This window comes from Lissotriton helveticus, chromosome 9 (genome assembly GCF_964261635.1).
Source record: "Lissotriton helveticus chromosome 9, aLisHel1.1, whole genome shotgun sequence".
Classification (NCBI taxonomy): domain Eukaryota; kingdom Metazoa; phylum Chordata; class Amphibia; order Caudata; family Salamandridae; genus Lissotriton; species Lissotriton helveticus.
In genome coordinates, this window is record NC_136070.1 from 959074993 (window position 1) to 959093176 (window position 18184).

The 18184-nt window shown below is 47.6% G+C and overlaps 1 protein-coding gene across 1 annotated transcript in view; it reads right to left on the minus strand.

Annotated features, from left to right (window-relative positions):
* Positions 1 to 18184, minus strand: part of RBM5 (RNA binding motif protein 5) — a 277566-nt gene that overhangs the window by 230484 nt on the left and 28898 nt on the right. The window contains exons 3-4 of the mRNA XM_078661241.1: positions 16321 to 16495; positions 11965 to 12120 (exon numbers count right to left, since the gene is read on the minus strand). Coding sequence (XP_078517367.1) covers positions 11965 to 12120; positions 16321 to 16495 — 331 coding nt within the window. The remainder of the gene's footprint in view (positions 1 to 11964; positions 12121 to 16320; positions 16496 to 18184) is intronic.

Consider the following 18184-nt stretch of genomic DNA (forward strand, 5'->3'; position numbering starts at 1 on the left):
ATGTTTTTTTGATCCAGTGATGAGTCTTGCCGCCGCGTTTAGTGACGCTCTGAGGGGTGCCGTTGTAGTTAGGGGGAGGCCGCAGAGGGCCACGCTGCCGTAGTCTATGCGAGGGATGACTAGTGCTTGTACTGCGGTTTGGAAGTCTTTTGCTGGGAGGAAGGGTTTAAGTTTCCTCAAGGTATTTATTTGGAAGTTCGCCCCCTTAGTTGCCTTGCTGATATGCTGCTGCATGTTGAGGTTGGTGTTATGCCTAAGGATTTTGCTGAGTCCAAGATGGTCGGTTGGACATTGAGTGCTGTTAGGTGCTTAAGCCATGTTTGTGCGGAGGATATTCTCGTGGGAGGTGCGATTAGGAGGAACTCAGTCTTCATAGCATTGAGTTTGAGGTGGTTATCGGCCAGCCAAGATTGGGTGTTTCCGATCGTAGAGTTCAGACTCAGGATGTCTTTGGGGGATTGTAACTTGAGATATAATTGAGTGTCATCAGCGTACATGTGAAAGTGAACATTGGATGCTTGTAGTAGGGTGGTGAGAGGTTCCATAACAAGGTTGAACAAAGTAGGGGATAGGCAGGATCCTTGAGGGACACCTAACGATACCGGTATTGGGGATGACAACACGTTTTTGCTCTTAAATTTTTGAGATCGGTTGTGTAGAAAGGAGGTGAACCAACGAAGCACAGTCCCAGAGAAGCCCATTCTTGTCTTTGGGAGTTCGAGTAAGTTCTCATGTTTCACTGTGTCGAATGCTGAAGAGAGATCAAGAAGGATGAGGAGGCAGGTATCGTTTTGATCCAGGATTTGAAGGGCGTCGTAAATTATGGGAGTCATAGCTGTTTCAGTGCTGTGCCCTGCTCGGAAGCCTGATTGATGTGGGTTGAGGAGATCAAACTGTTCTATGTGTTTTGTCAATTGTAGTTGGACGCATTTTTCTAAAAGTTTGGCGAGAGTGGGAATGTTGGTAATCGGACGGTAATTGCTTAGATCCGTGGGGTCGGCTGTTGGTTTCTTCAGTAGAGGTGTAACTTGTCCAACTTTGAGGGAGTCAGGGATAGTTCCTTGTTGTAGTGAGCTATTGATAATTTTAGTCCAAAGTGGGAGGAGCAAAGGGATGAAGTCTTTTACGGCGTTAGCCGAAGAGGGTCAGTGAGGTGATTGGATGGTTTTAGGGTGCCGAGTATCCTGTCAATATCTTCTTCAGAGTAGGTGTCAAAGGATGACCAATTCGCATTGTTTTTTAGTTTATTGGGTGTTCTGCAGTTGGGTATTAAGTAAAGGCTTGCGTCATTGAGGAGGTCGCTCCTTATATTGTCAGTTTTTTTGTTAAAGAAAACCGAGAAATCTTCGCAGGAAGGAGTAGAGCTCAACATGTCGACAGCTGGGGGTTGTTCCTTAGATTGAGCTCGGATTAGCTAAAACAATTTACTTGGACGGTTTTTTGCTTGGTCTAGCTGGAGTCTGAAGAACTCTGATTTTGAGCGTTTTATTTTCCTGAAGTATGCATTTCTCTTTTTCCTCAGAGTTTTAAGATGGAATGTCGAGGGAACTGATCTCCAGGTGGGCTCTGCTGTTCGCACAGCCCGTCTCTCTTCATTGAGACTCCCGTTGTACCAAGGGTTGGATATCTTAGTGGGTGCTCTTTTCAGTTGCAATGGAGCCGCCTCATTGATTATTGAGGCCATGGAGTTGAGATAGTGGTCAGTTAGGTACTGAACGTCAGTAACGTCGGTAAGGGGGGGGGGGGGGGGAAAAGAGTAGGAGATTGCAGCTGTTAGGGGGAAGAGAGTTTGGATTGAGTTTCCTCATGTCTCTTTTCCAGACTTTGGGCATGGAGTATTGCACCGGGATGCGTTTTACTTTTTCCTTGATAAGGAATGTGATAATATGATGGTCTGACCAGTCACAGGGTTGGATTGAGTCAAGTTGAATGGTGCCTTCTTTGGAGATGACAAGGTCGAGGATAGAGCCTTTGTCATGTGTCGGGGCGTTGCAAATTTGAGTGAGGTCAGAAGCGTTAAGGACATTTTTGATGCCATTAACTACTGCGTCACTGCAGTCATTCCAATGAAGATTGTAGTCACCAAGGTAAATGTGTGTTTTGCCGTCCTGCGTTGATTGACATTGTGTCCATGAGTTGTTGGGAGAAGATGAGGTTGTCCCCCGGGGGGTGGTACAGGATATGTAGTGAACATACAGGTTTGCTCTCACTGATGACATCAAGGCAGAAGTATTCACAGGAGGTAAGAGAAGGGGCGGTGACCTTATTAATAGAGAGGTTGCTCTTGCAAATGCAAGCGATTCCGCCACCAGTCTTGTTGGACCTGTCAAGTCAAGTGATGCAGTAGTGGGGGGGGGGGGGGGGGGGGGGGGGGGGGAACTAGGATATCCATGATAGGATTGGAAGATTCAGTTAACCATGTTTCCGTTAGTATGGCCAGGTCAAGGTCCATAGACAAGATGAGGTCAGCGACCTCCGACGAGTGTTTTTGGGCAGATCTACAGTTCAGAAGTGTGCATTTGAGTCTGGGGGTGTAAGGGGAGGTGGAGGGGTCTATAGTGAGAGGGACTTTAGTGAGGTTGTTGGGAACAGAGCCTCTGTTGCTACGCGTGGGGTGCCTGATCGGGTTGGAGAGAATCGTAGGAATGGATATGTTGATGGTGGCTAAGCGTTTTTGCGTTGCCGGGCCATATGTGCTGAGAAGGGTGTGTATGTCGCGGTCCGAGAGGGTCTTGATAGCGCGCTGGGGGGCGGTTGGCGGTATTGCGAGAGGGGATAGAGGTCCAATGTAAGGCGCGAGTGGGATGTGTCTTGTTAGTGCGCTGCGGCCCGTTGGAGGTATTGCGAGAGGAGAGAGAGGTACTATGTAAGGGGTGACTAGGATGTGCGGGGGAGTTGTTTATTAGTTGAGAGGTGGTGGTGTGGGGGGGGGTGCTCGATGTGCGTGAGGAGTAACTGAGCGTGTGGAGTTCTTCTTTCACTTGGAGGAGGGTGGTCATGATCACGTCCAGCGTGCCGTTGGGTACGGGGTTAGAGTTATTGGAAGGGTAATCAGTGTCAGGGGGGGTGAGGCAATTGCGAGACGTGTTGAGACTAGTCGTTGCGGGGGTGCAAGTGTGGTATTGGGGCGTGAGAGTGGGGGGGCAATGTTGAGGGAAGAGTGGGGACCAGGAGTGGCGGGAGTGCTAAGGGTGGGGGGGAAAGGGAAACGTTGAGGGAAGAGTGAAGGCTAGGATTGGCGGGAGTGCAGGGTGTGGGGGGGGGGGGGGCAATGTTGAGGGAGGGGTGTAGGTCAGGAATGGGTTGAGTGCAGAGAATGGGGGAGCTGTTGAGGGAGGGGTGAAGGCTAGGAATAGCAGGAGTGCAGGGAGTGGGGGGGCGATGTTGAGGGAGGGGGGAGATGATGAGGGAGGGGTGTATGTCAGGAGTAGTTTGAGTGCAGAGGGTTGGGGGGGGAGATGTTGAGGGAGGAGTGGGGGCCGGGAGGGAGCAGGGAGTGGGGGGGAGAGAGATCGCGGCAGGAGGTGGAGCTAGGAGCGGCGGGAGTGTAGGTAGTGGCGGGGGTGGAGAAAGTGGGGGGGATTTGGGAAGGGATAGAGTCGAGTTGTGGGGGTCAGATGCGGTGGGTCGTTCTGAGAAGTTAGTTGGAAGTGAGGGGTTCTGGTTCAGTTGGATTGGAGTATGTGTGGAGGTCCGGCGTCGTTCTGAGACGTTAGTTGGAGGTGAAGAGTTCTGGTTCAGTTGGATTGGAGTATGTGTGGAGGTCCGGCGGTTGGAGAGGTGCTCCTTGAACGTGGAGAACAGGTTGTCGAGTAGATCCAGGTTCCGGTCTGTGGATTGAATTAGGACAATCCCGTTATTGTAGATAGTAATGGCTGTACTGCCTGGGAAGAGTTTGGATGGTGCGATTGAGAGTGTTAGTCCATGAGCGGATTTCCTGATGGTGGAGACGTTGAGTAAGAAAAGAAACGCTTTTCTCCATTGAGCTCTGCGTGCGGTGTGGAAGATGATATCAGTGTTCAGGGATCCATTTGCCGGTGAGAAGTAGGTGTCGACAAAAGGTGTTTCAGGGTGGGACCTCAGGAAGTTGCGTTTAAAGCGTTTGGCGGCTTTCTTTGTGAGTGCGGGTGGGAAGTTTATTTTATATGTGTGCTTGCCGCAGAGATCCATGTTAGGATGGCGTAAATGAGGGTGTGGGAGAAGAGAGTGAGCAGAAGAGATATACAAGAGCACAGATAAATGCAGACAACACATTACCATTAGATGCAGATAATATGTTACATTGGTCAAAAGAGGCAATAGTGGGAGGTCCAAATATATGTGATAGCAGCATACACAAGAGAAATACACGAGCACAGATAAATGCAGGCCCAAAATTACAAATAAATGCAGATAATATGTTTGAAGTATGGTAGATGGTGGAAGCTTCATAAGAAATGCACCTGGCCCAAAGTTATCCCAATAGTATTATCCCTTTTATGAGTAAGTGATTAGGGGTTATGTGCACACTGAAAAAATACCCGCCATCACAATATAGGTCCTAGAACAGACCATCAAATCCATTAACACAAGCACAGGTGCACCATATCACAATTGCAAAGAGATCAGAATTTGTTCCACAAAAATAAATAGTAATGTCCAAAAAGGTCTTGTATGGTTGATTCCTTTATTTTTTTCAAATAGAAAGAAACGAACAGCCGACGCTTTTCGTCCCAAACGGGACTTCTTCAGGGCAAGTGCAAAAATTAAATTCTTAGTAGTGTAGTCGATCATGTGGCGAAGGCACAGATGTGTAGATCCCTGTTAGAAGTATTGCAGTACTTGGGGCTGTGATCCAAGCATTAAAATAAGCCTGAGTAGCCAAGAGCTAGAATTATATAGATTCTATCCTTCCACGTGGATATCAGAGCTAGGCTTGCAGGTATGCTTTCAATTTGGTTGATTATGATTTGTTCTTGCGGAATCTTAGGCGGAAAGGAGAGGTCCCTGGTGCACCATCCAAAGGTTGTGCACCTATATCTGAATATTGAAGGAAGTATCTATAGTGACTAATATAAGAATGAATTTCAGGCAACCTCTCCTCAAGACTTTAGGGTAGTATAGTGTGTCCAGGTTGCAACATCCACAGGTTGTACACCTGGACCTGAAAGTCAAAATATTGTCCTCAATGAGCGATATTAAAAGTATCTTGGATAAATGCTCCCCAATATTCCTCCGCAAGTAAACAGTACTCCTGAAGCGTGTTCCATCAGGCCCCTTGGCTTCGACCCCCAGTCTGTATAGCACCCCAGTCTGTATAAACCCACACACGTGTGTGTGTGTGTGTGTGTGTGTGTGTGTGTGTGTGTGTGTGTGTGGTTTGTCACAACACGTACTTGATATCTTCCAACCTACATATACGCTATGCACACACACATAAGACCCTGTTGAAGGCTACGACTGAAAAAGCGTGGGTCATGTCTGCACCGATGCAGACTACGGAATAATCAAGACTTACAAAAGTATTGGTGCCTGGCCGTGCTGCTGTTTTCCTTGCCTCCGGGTTGAATTGGAGTTTTTTTGGGAAAGTGTATTGATAACATGCAGCCTAAGAACATTCAACAGACTAAGAAGCCAAAATTGCATTGAATTTTCCATTTAAAATAAAAAAAAATATATAACACGTTTATATAGCATTTCTATTAATAGAACATGCACTCCTTTAGTGTTTTAACATAGCACTTTATTTTCAAGGAAAAAAGGCAATTAGCCATTAGGCTGCAGAGAGAAAACACTAATAAAACTGTTGCCGTGCCTTTAAGACATCCAAAACATTCCTGCTCTCATCATCAGGTAACAGACCATGTCTTTTTTAACAGGGTACTAAAATAGAGGAGTCAAAGAAAGAAAAAATGCTACTATACCAAAAGGTATTCGTACAGGGAGGTGGATGGGTTGCTTATGACTGATAAATATACCCCTGGAAGAGAACTATCATTGCAGGTAAGTAACTTATCCTTCTCTTTCAAGGGATACTCATCAATAGTCATAAGCACTAAATAGAAAAGCAAGCCCATACCCACCATCCTGTGGTGGAACACCTATATACTCACAGCAAAACATTCCAAGGATACATTATCAAAACAGATTCTTTAAAGAGGCTTGCCCAAACTGAGCATCCGCCAGAGTGTCAGAGTCATAACAATAATGGAGAGTAAATGTGTGTACTGATTGCCATGTGGCAGCTTTACAGATTTCTGCAATCTGTACATTCTTGAGGGCTGTAGTAGAGGCCTTTCCCCTGGTGGAATAAGCTTTTGGTTTACCAGGTAGCTGTTTGTTAGCCAACTGGTAAGACTAATACATGAGACTATCCATCTAGATATGGACTGCTTGAAAGCTGACAAACCAGTGCATCTGGAACCATAGTTCACAAACCGATGTCTGATTTTCCAGAAATCCTTGTTTCTGTGTAGGTAGGATTTGAGAACCCTATTGAGGTATAGAATGTAAAGCCCTCTCTGGAGGACTTAAAGGTTTTCAGAAAAATGTAGGAAGTGTGATAGATTGGTTAATATGAAAATCAGAGACCACCTTGAATAAATAAAACTAGGAGGAGTTCTAGGGACTACCCTTTTTGAATGGAAAGTGAGATCAGGTTCTTTAATACACAGAGCTTGAATTTCGCTTGCTCTGCAAGCAGAGGTAACGGCCACTAAGAAAGCGGTCTTCCATGACTAATGCTGCAGAGACGATTTATGAATGGGTTCGAATAGGGGACCCATCAACTTAGAAAGAACATTAAGTTCCCATGGAGCAGGAGAAAACAAGTTACTTAACTGTAACTACAGTAATCCAGTATTGGTATATTTCATAGATTCATATGCCAGAATCGTTCTCGTCGCCGAGGCAGGAGTCCCACGGTAAATTACAAAAGTAGTGCCATAAGTAAATAATAGTAGTAGGCTAAAAGAAAAAGCCTAAGGCCTAAATCTTAGTAGCCTGTCTACATCATTATAGTAAAAAGTCAGCTCCAACCAACCGGCTACCTGCACCCTCTAGAACACTCAGCAGAGGCAGTTCTCAGATTTTCACTGCACATCATGTGGAAGGGAGTCTCCGAGTGCCACTCAGTTTTTCTCTACAACTCTTCAGAATGTCTGACAGAAAAGCTCTGTTCAAACCCTACAGGACCTGCTGTAAGAAAGTGGCTCTGTATATACTGCACCAAAGTAAGTTACACTGTGCACAGAGTCCACAGAGGTTTGGCAGACTAAAGTTAGATACAACCTTACTCTCTAAAGGGGTAGCTTGGTCGAGCAGTAAGGCAGTATCAGAGGACAGTGTAAAGCATTTGTTAAACACACTCAGTCAGCATATGGTCTCTCACACTCCAGAACTAAACTCTAGGCCAATTGTTTTGTATATAAAAATATATTGTTATTTTAGACACACATCCTCGTGGTCTTTGTTCACTCGTGCACTGGCCAGGCAGGTGCAGAGTGTGCTGGATTCGGGGTTCCTGGCTGGCACCAGGGGTTGTTGCTGTTTGAGAAGAACCACTGCTGATGGGAGTCCTAGTCTTTGGATGAGCAAGGAAGTCAGGTCCTCTGGGGTTTTCGAGGTTGCTGCCCACAAAAGACGCCGGGATTTATCAGGAGCAGGTTTGAGGGTCGACAGGCATGTAGGCTGGGGCCAAGTCAGTTGGTGTTGTCCTCTTGTTAGCAGCAGGTCTTCTTCCTTCTTGTTCTGGTTTCAGAATCTGGATCGGAGGAAGAAAGGTTCAGGGTGCCCCTAATTACTAAATTTAGGGGTTTTCCAGGTAGGTGGAAGGTCAGGGACCAATGGGTCCCTTCCCTGGGATGACTACACCCCCTATCTTGCCACTCTCCAGTGGGAGGGGGGCAGGAGCCTGTCTGATTGGGTAGGGCTCCCCATCCTCAAGATGGCACTAGCCCAGAGTTGTGCTTCACCTCGCTTCCCCCAACTGAGGGGCGGGGTTGGCACACCCCCTTTCCTCACTTAGGTTTTACCGCCTGTCTTCCCACCAGAGTGGGGGTCTGATCCGGTGGGGGCCCGTTGCAGAGTATAGCAAGTGGACTGGAGAAGCTCACAAAGGCGGCAAGCCTTTGAAGCTCCCCCTGCCCATCCTGGGGAGGAGGCCTTGCACCTCGCCCTAGATGTGCATTGCTGCAGGTCCAGGAAAGCAGATGGCTCTCTACCCAGGGGTCCAGCAACATGTCTGCTGTGTGGCAGCCTCTCACACAAGACGTAGATTGTAGGTTAGGTTCAGGGGGCAACTGCAAGTTGCCCTCTGTAGTGCATTTGGCATTAAATTCCACACTGGTAGTGTGGGTTTAATGTGCTGATGGATATCCAACTTCTTAGTCTTCAGTGTAGCCATCATGGTGCTGTGGAGTTCGTAACGACAACCTCCCAGCACCGTATACTCTTAATGGCAACACTGCACTTAAAGGACCCAGGAATGGCCCTGGGTACTGTAGGGGCACAGGGCTCATGCACCTGTTCCCACACCACTGGCATAGTGCACTCAGCTAGAGGGGTGACTGATGTATACCAGGGCAGTGCGTTTGGGGGCATGGCACACAGGAATGTGTGCCATGTCGACTGTTTAGTTCTGCACCAGGACACTCAGCCTGCAAAGGCAGTGTGTGGGTGTCTGGGTACAGGGATCCTCGGGTGGCACAATAAGTGCTGCAGCCCTTAGGGGGTCTTCGCTGGTCACAATGCCCTGGGCACCTAGGGTACCATTTACCAGGGGCTGACATGTGGACAGAGATGCCAATTGGGTTTAGGCTTTAGTACAGTTTTTAGGGAATGAACACAGGCCCTGGGTTCCCGATTGGCATGGACCCAGGGCACACCAAGGAAAAGTGCATCAGTTATCAGGCAAAAAGTGGGGGGTTACTGCAAAAGAAACACTTCCTTACAATGACCGAGCCTCAACTTCTAGCAAAAGAGCTAGATCCCATGACAGCTCTTCAAGTGAGCGAAGAAAACACCATAAATCTTCCCTTGAGGTTTCTAACCCTTCAGAGGTCACCGAAGCTTTCCTCCGGGTCAACGCTGTCTCTACCCTCTACATCGGTCAAGGAGTCTAAGAAGACATCGACTTCAAAAACTAAGTAAAAGCCATGTCAAATCTCTCACTTTGACTCAGTCGATGATTTCTGTGACTTCTTCTGCCCCATCGACGACAGCTACTGTCTCGATAACGGCCATTACATAGCCTACTCTGTCTACCAGAATCTCAATCACTACCAAGAGGCCTGTTTTTGAAGAATCGTCGAAGATATCATCGACGAAGTCCCCGCCGACGAACCCTCCGTCGACGAAGATATCATCGGAGTTTGCCTTCACCGTCTGCCCTCACCCTCACCTCACCGTCAACGACGGATCGGTCAGACGACGGATTTACCAAGTCAATCTCATGTATCAATGGTGGTAGTTTTACCTTCACAGTCAACACCTCATATCATCTGGACCTTATCAACTCAAGACTTTTTAAAGGCACCAGTAAGATTTCTCCGCTTCTGCCTTCACACCTTTTAGAAACTTACGGTAAATTTATTTTTTTATTTATTTTTAGAATTTATTAAGCGCAAACAATTGCCCGCAGGCGTCTCGGCGCTGTATTGTATTACTCACCTGTTTGATACTGAGGATGTTTTTCAGAGGTTAAACAGCCAGGTTTTCAGTTTCTTCCTGAAGGACATTAGGTTCGGACATGATCTTATGATTTGTGGGAGAGAATTCCACAATCTTGGGGCGGCAACTAGGAAACGTCTGTCTCCCCAGTTGACCAGCCTAGTCCGAGGCACTGCCAAGTCATTTTGTCCTGCTGATCGTAGCGTTCGAGTGGGAATGTATGGGACAAGATGGTCGCGCAGGAATTGAGGTGCTTGTTGATGTAAAGCCTTGTAGACGATACAAAGTGTCTTAAATTTAATTCGGTTCCTGACCGGGAGCCAGTGAAGACTCCTCAGGGATTCTTGTATTGGCTTAAATTTAGGAATGTTCAGGAGAAGTCTGGCTGCCGCATTCTGGATTGTTTGCAATTTCTTTATTATCCGGACTTGTGCGTTTGCAAACAAGCCATTGCAATAGTCCAGTGCTGACAATACCAGAGCGCTGACCAGTGTCTTTCCCACATTAGTAGGAAGAAAAGGAAGAATCTTCCTAACCAGACGTAGTTTGTAAAACGCCATAGAGGCCGTCTGATTAGCATGAGCCAGAAAATTTAGCTTGTCATCAAAGATGACACCCAAATTTCTTACTTTCGTAACTGGTTTGGGTACGGCTCCAAAAGATGATGGCCACCAGGTTGGGGACCAGCTAGGACTGAGGTGGCCAAAGGTGACCACCTCAGTTTTATCAGAATTTAATTTCAGACAGTTTGCTGACATCCATTTTCCAATGGCCAGCATACCTGTCTTGAAATTTTCCGCCACTGTTTCCCCATTGTTCCTGACAGCCAGTATCAGCTGTGTATCATCCGCATATGAGGTAAGGTTCATCCCGTGCGCTTTGATGGTAAAGAGGAGGACGAAGATGATGAGGGACCATTTCACACAGCTCACCATCCTTCTGAGCTTAACATCATGTGTCAGGATGATGACGACGACTATTGGGAACAATATTACCAGGAAGAACTTATGGTTCCACACCATAGATTTCATCGAAGGGAGTCACGCCAGAAGGAAATGAGTCACCGCTTTCCCCCCCCCCGCTCTTCTTCTCCCCCCCCCCCCACGCTCATACAAGCTCTCCAGGCCATTCTGGCGGATTACCATCAAAGGTTTCCCCCACAAAAGGCTGTCCTAGAAAAACCACCAGCATAGAGGGCTTTCATAATTTAATGCAGTGGGCGGCAGCTAGATTCCAATTGCCTGTTATGGTCGAACAGACAGTTTTTTACATGATTTCAAAGAAGAGTCCAGGAAGATCACGCGAGCTGTACCAATCAGACTATATCTGGAATGAAGGGGTTAAGATCATGAAGACGCCTGCATATATTCCTCGCATAGAGAAAATACAGTGCCCCAGCTTACAGCCCATCTTGTCCAATTGGTCATCCACGTCCAGATTCGGTAATTTCCCAAGCTGCCCAACAGCAGATAGCTGAAGAAGGTCCGGCTACTACCACTGGTGAGGCCACTCTGGTGCGAACAGTATCATTCTGGTATTGGCTCTGTAGTACTTGTTGATCACTAGAGGAACAAGTGGAATTGGTGGAAAAGCGTGAAGTAATGTCTCTGGCCAAAACAGGGCACCCGGCCCAAACCAGCACCAGTCCTCCCTTGTGCTGCTGTGGGTGCCCTTTGTGCGCTAAACCGGACCTCCCGTTGTCCAGAGCCTAACACCAGGAGGTTTGCTCCCACAACCCTGTGGCCTGCTTGTGAGCAGCCACCAACCAGAAGCCCCCAATCCCCCATTGGATAATAAATGGGCCTCAGCACTCTGCACCCAGCCTCCCCAGTGTCTATGAGAGCGCTTTCAGTGTGTCCCTGGGGGAACCTTGGTTCTAACGCCAGAAAACCTACTCACCCAACCAAGTCATTGCCAGGCTTGGTTTGGTTCTAGAAACAAAATAACGAAATATTCGATACAAACAAATTGGTCTGGGTTCAGTCTGTGTGTGTGACATTTCTTGCCCAAGACTGGTCAACAAATGCTTAACACTACCTCGGATAAAGCCTTACTTCTCACCCACACTACCACAAATAAAGTAAGGTGCTATCTACTTTTACCTTTCCCTACCTTTGGGACTCCACTGGACTGTGCACACTATACCTAATTTTGGTATAGTATATACAGAGCCAGCTTCCTACAGTCCCAGTTAATCAATTCATGCAAACTGAGTATCAATCAGTAATAAAGTCCCAGATATATAAATGCAGGTCACGTAATGCAGAACTCTAGATCTGCAAAACAGTACAGAAATAATTTGCTTTAGAAACTTACAGAGTAGTCTGTGACTGTGATGGGAAGTCCCCGCAACATGATTGTTTTGCTTTCCCGCTCATCGCCAAGGTCCTGTCTATAATCATGTTCAGCGTAGTCTCCATCAGAGTGGTACCCATCTTCCGATCTGTCACTGTTCCTTCTCACGCGATCCCTCTGTCAAGGAAAAATTGGCCTTCAATAAGTGCATTAAAAAAAACAAGCTAATTTATGGGCTGATTAACGTATTGTTGTTAAAGTCAACTATGCTTCTAAGTTACCTTCTTAGTGGGTTTTATTTTTACACACTATGCACCTAGGCAATGTGAGCTCCAAGGTACCTTTTACAATTAACTTAACTGATGTTAGAGGTGGGCTATTCAACATGTCACAAATGTTTATTCTGATTTGTGGCAGCTGAAGATTTAGCATTTGTTGCTTTACTGAAGTCATATTTAAAGTCACCCCTGTAAGTTGTACAGACTCAACGCAGCTCACATTTGACCTTTACTTGTGCAGTTTCTGTACTACTTTAACAGCCGTAACGAAAGGTAAACTAGGAGTTTGCCAATCAATCGAAATGTTTGGCGGTGCAAGGGTACATGGATGTTTGGCGAGAGAGGGCAAGAAAGGGCGATCTGCTTTAGAATGACACGGGCAGTGGCGGAAAATCCAAATGTGGCAGTGTCACTGACAAATTGGAGGGGGCATTTATTGCTAGATCCTTTACAGATACGCATATATCGAGAAGTTGGGTACATGGTCAGGGATGTATGGGCTGTTGCTGTACAGCTGCCTCTCCCTCCTCACCCTTGAAGCGAGACTGGTAAACTGCTGTGAGACATAACATCTGGGGTGCTACAGTCACTTCACTGGCTCCCTATCCGAAAGCGGATAATGTTTAAAACGTTGACGCTGGTGCATAAGGCACTTTCTGGCTCCGGAGCTAAGTATTTGCAGCGCAGACTGGCCTTCTACTGTCCGGCCCGCTCTTTGCGGTCGGAATCTTTGTTCATGGCCGTGGTGCCCCGCGTGAAGAAGGCTCGCATTGGGGGTCGTTCCTTTAGCCTTAAGGCTCCCCAGCTATGGAACTCATTGCCCCTTGCTTTACGCAGCATTCCTAGTCTGCTTCTGTTCAGGAAAAACCTGAAGACCTGGCTTTTTAATCTTTAGGTTGCTTTTTTTTCTTTACCCCATTTCTCCTTTCTTGTTTGTTTACTGTTATGTTTTTTAATTGCTGAGCCGCCCTCTGAAAGCGCCGGGACACTCTTGTTGAGTAGCCGTGCGCTATATAAATAAAAGTTAACATAACATAACTATTCTCCTAAAGCTTAAAAGTCGCAGATAGATTACTACCACACAAGGTAGATTGAAATTCACATACTTTAAACTGCTGGACAATTGGTACTAGTCTCCAGCTAAGCTGCACAGAGGACTGAGCCCACATAACTGGTGGCGCTGTGGGGAAGGCAGATGCGCTATTGTACATCTCCTCTGGGGCTGCCTTGAGCTATCCGTTTACTCAGGTGCGGTGCGGCCAATTTTGACCCAGCCAAAAGGAGGATGATTCAAATTTAAGGGACACATCCTACTTATAAATGCTGGCTGGCAATTGGACTGACGATGGCTAAACTGCATCTTCAGACACTGGAGGCAACCTTTCCATCCATGGGGACAAAATAGCTTTTTCAGCTAACTTAAATATCAAACTGCCATCACATACAAAATGAATGACGTGATCAAACTCTGCGGTGCGATAAAGGTACCCTTCAGATGACCTGAGGAACAGTTGGCTAGGGGTTTAAGGAGTCAGGTGGAAGATAGGGTTTCTTCTTGGAGATCACTGTACCACAGCCCTTTGCTGGTCTGTCCTGGGAGGATTATGGAACTGGGAAATGCATCTGACCACTATTAGTTATGGTATTGTTTATGGATTATATTATATGACTGATGCCCCTTGTGGAGGAATAATACTGAGGGTGTTCTTTAAAGGAAAGTTGCAATGTCGTTCCGTCTTTGCAGGATACCCAACTTCCCAGTAGAAGGAACACTGTTCACGTTATGCAGCAGTTAGTCATGTACGCTGTGTGTTCACAGTGCTGGAGTGGCTGTGTAATTATCCTATGCCTAGGACCGACTTGTTTAAAAAGACGTTCAATGCGATTACATCCAGTTATGCACCATAGTTTTCTTCTAAATCTCAATAAAGAAATCTTACCCACTGACCTGGCATAGGACAGCCACCCCTCTAGCTGGGTGCACTACACCAGTGGTGAGGGTACAGGTGCATAAGCCCTGTACCCCTACAGTGTCTAGACCAATTCTCAGACATTGTAAGTGCAGTAATGCCATTAAGAGTATATGGTGCTGGGAGTGTGTCATTACGAACGCCACAGCACCATAATGGGTAACTGAAACCTGGAAAGTTTGGTATCCTACTTCTCAGCACATTAAACCCACATGGATGCCAGTGTGGGATTTAATGAAAAATGCAGAGGGCATCTTAGAGATACTCCTCAAAAAAGAACAGCCTCTGGTGAGTTCCATGACTGGTACACACCAGCCTGCCATCACGAGACATGTTTCTGGACCCCTGGGGTGGGAGCTTTTGCTCCCAGAGCCCAGAAACAAAGCCTTTCCTGGGCAGAGGTGGTCACACCTACCCCAGGCCAGGAAGAGCCATCTGTGGCAGGGGAGCTACAAAGGCCTTGGCGCCTTTGTAACACGACCCCCAGACCCTCCTACTATCAAGAGCAGGTCCCCTTCCAGTCTCACCTCCTTTTCAGCGGGAAGATGGGCAGGAAAAATTAGCACAGCCCAGAAGGTGTGCCCACCTCTGTCTACCCCACCCCTCATGTGGGGGGAGTCGGGGTGAAATCAACTCTTCTGTGCCTGCCAACTTGCAGATGGCAGGCACTCTCCAATCAGGATTAGGGATTGTGCCCACGTGGGGATAGCACACCAAGGGTGTAGTCACCCCAAGGTCAGTAGCACATTGGCTACTGTCCAACGTTACCATACATTCTCCCGAGTCCGTGGCAGACAGGACCTAAGTGAGCAGGAACATTTGGACCTTCTGCCGGAAGAAATTGCGAGGGTGCAGGCCTAGAATATGACAAAGCACCAGAAAGTAATGGTAATAACCAAGACAGACTCCTGGTGTCAGCACCCTCTCTAATGCTCCTTTGGCAAAGAGAGCAGCCACTTCCTGGTGGAGCAAAGAGATGGTCAGCTTGTCCGTCACCTGGTCGCAAAGGGGTGAAATGGGAGGTCACGAAGGGGCGGTAGTAGTCCCTTCAAACCACCTGAAGAACCAAGCAGCCTGTTATTGGCCTCCAGTGGGACAGGTGATGGTGTATCCTGCCTCCCACTGGGTGCCAAGGATGGTAAAAGGGAAAATTAAAGGGGTTTGGAGGCTGCCACTGCTAGGGTGTGGTGCACTGGCCAGACCTCTGCCTGCCCGGCCCATGAGGTCTGAGTGTACCACGTCATCAGCCATGCAGAGCCTGGGAAGCTTGCACACCATGATGGCTGGGCAAGTAAATATGCGGCTGGAAGACCCTTCCGTGAACACTAAAGGAGTGAAAGGCTGACTGGGGTTTGCGAGGGGCCACGGAAAGACCCAACGACCTGGCCGTAGACCTGCTGGCCTTAAAGCACTCCAGTACTGACTGCACCTGGTCTCCGATTAGACAGCCATAAACGTGGCATGTCTATAAGCGCCATATGGACATCCCTGGAAAAGCCAATTCTCAGACTGGTTTGGCACCATAAGGCCACCAAAGAAGAAACTGCTCTGCTACTTGGCCGTACCCAACCCACATCGAATAGTAACTTGGCTGCAACTATCACGCTTGCATTAGCTTGGCAGTGTGGCCAGGGCTTCCTCCGGGACCAGGGGCACCACACGTCACTTCCAGCCCGGACAATGCCAACAACGCCTCCCATCGACTCGCAGGAATACTGCTCACAAAATATTTCTAGATCTAGTCCACCAGGTTATTTACTACTATGCAAGATACATAAGCTGGAAAATGATTTGTTAAACATATTCTATCTGCTCCAATGAGAAATGTGTGATAGAGCCAAAAAAAATACAATGCAGATGTTTTTGATAAAAGAAAGCAAAGATGTTTCTCCCATTCAGCACGAGTAGCACAAGTTTTTGGTAAACTGTACATCAGCCCTCATTCTTAAGTCATTTTAAGATGCTGGTAGGCGTGGTACATAAGTGCTGTAAACGAATCTGAAAATAAGCACAAAATAATGCACTGATAAAAATGCCAATTAAGGTCCTCTGGAATTCACACATTCACTACGTGCAATTGTTACACTAAAATACATGCATTTAACAAGGATATTTTTTTTAGCTCTTACCTCTGGGCTGTCATAATCACGGTAATCGTCATATCTATCACTCCGTCTTTCATCACTCGACCTCCTGTGGTCAGATTCTCTTCTACGGGATCTGTATTCCCGATCATCACGGTAGTCACGACCATCTCGATCAAAGCTAGAACTGTACCTTCCACTGCGCTCACTCCTACTTAAGCTGCAAAAAAAAAAAAAAAAGGCCACATTTTTCGATACTGAGTCACACAAAATAATTTAAATGTATGATTATTTAATAGCAATTTTTGCTGACCAAGTCATGTGATTAAAGTATTGCTTAAATATATTCATGTCCAAAGTATCCAACTTTATGGATGGTGGAAAAGGGTTTCCCTAGAGCAGTTCCAATTCATACATGTTCACAACTTCAGCCGCCCTCCCCATGCTCCACAACAAACTACTTTTACATGGGAAAACATCACAAGCAGTTTTCTGTAGGAAGATCCTGAATTAATGTACAGATACTAAGTATATAATACTACTGTTCTCTGCTGGAGTACAAATTAACTAACACCAAGCGTTCTCCCCCCCCCCCCCCCCCCCCCCCGGCCTATCGATCAAAAGGATATCTCACGTCTGTGGGTGCCCAAAGCAGAGTCCGCCTTAAAATGTAAAAAGACACTGCCTTTTTGGACCCTCTTTGGTTCCCCCTCAATCTCTACTTTTGGACCCTCTTTGGTTCCCCCTCAATCTCTACAAGATTTTAGCCCTTCCCTGTCACAGGCACAGGCACTTTGCTCATACGCCCAAGTGAAGTATCATTTTTATCGGAAGAGCAACTGGTGTCCACTGGTTCTAACTCCCACTTCGGGAGGGAGAACCGGCGGGGAAAACAAGTGAGGAAGAGAGGTGTGCCCACCTCTGCAAACTCCACCCTTCAGGTGGGCGAGGCGAAGCACAACTCTCAGTCACCGCCATTTTGCAGATTGGGTGGGGAAGGAGTGGACTCCAAACAGGGACAGACTCATGACCCCTCCCACTGGAGGGTGGCATAGTAGGGGGTGTACCCAATCCCAGGAAAGAGACCCATTGGTTCCTACCTTTAACACCCCTAAATCTAGTATTATGTGGCACCCCTGAACCTGGCTTCCTCAGACAAGAACCTGCAGCAAGAAAAGAAGGACCAAACAGCTGTGCCGAAGCTAAGAGGAAGACGCCCACCGACTTGGCCCCAGCCCTACCGGCCTGCCTCCACCTCGAACCTGCTCCTGGAAATCGCAGTGTGTCCTGCAACCAGCAACCTCAAACTCCGGAGCACCTGCCTGCCTTCAACCACAAAGACTGTCTCCCGTGAACACCAGATTTGTTCATCTGCAACCTCTGGCCCCCGCCAGAAACCGCAAAAACTCTGCACCCACGGGCTACGGCCAGAGCTACTGACCCGAGATTCGGCGACCCCTGACCTTCCTCAAGCCTCCAGTAGACACCCTTAATCTGGAAGGTCCCTAAACTGCAACCAGGAGCTGGTAAGAAGATCCAACCCCAAAAGGCCCCCCTGCATCCGACGCACCACAGCCTTGGGTGGCCAGACCAACGGAGTCTAACCAACCCCCAACTTCCCTCTCAAAGTGGTGGTCTCACCCAGAAGACCTTAGTCCCCAAGCCTGCAGTGCCTTTGCAAATCAGAGGCTCCCCATTGCAAACAGGGCCCCTCACATCGAAACAGCACCAGGCACCCGGCCCCCCTAGTGCCCCTGAGGGTGCACCTTTGGTGATACTTAGTTTCTTCTGAGCTAAAGTCCAGGAGCTTTGCTCCCACAAACAAGTGGCCTGCTCGCCAGCATCCACCAACAGGAGGACCCCTATCCCCCATTGGATAGCATTGGTCCTCAGCACTCTGCACCCGGTC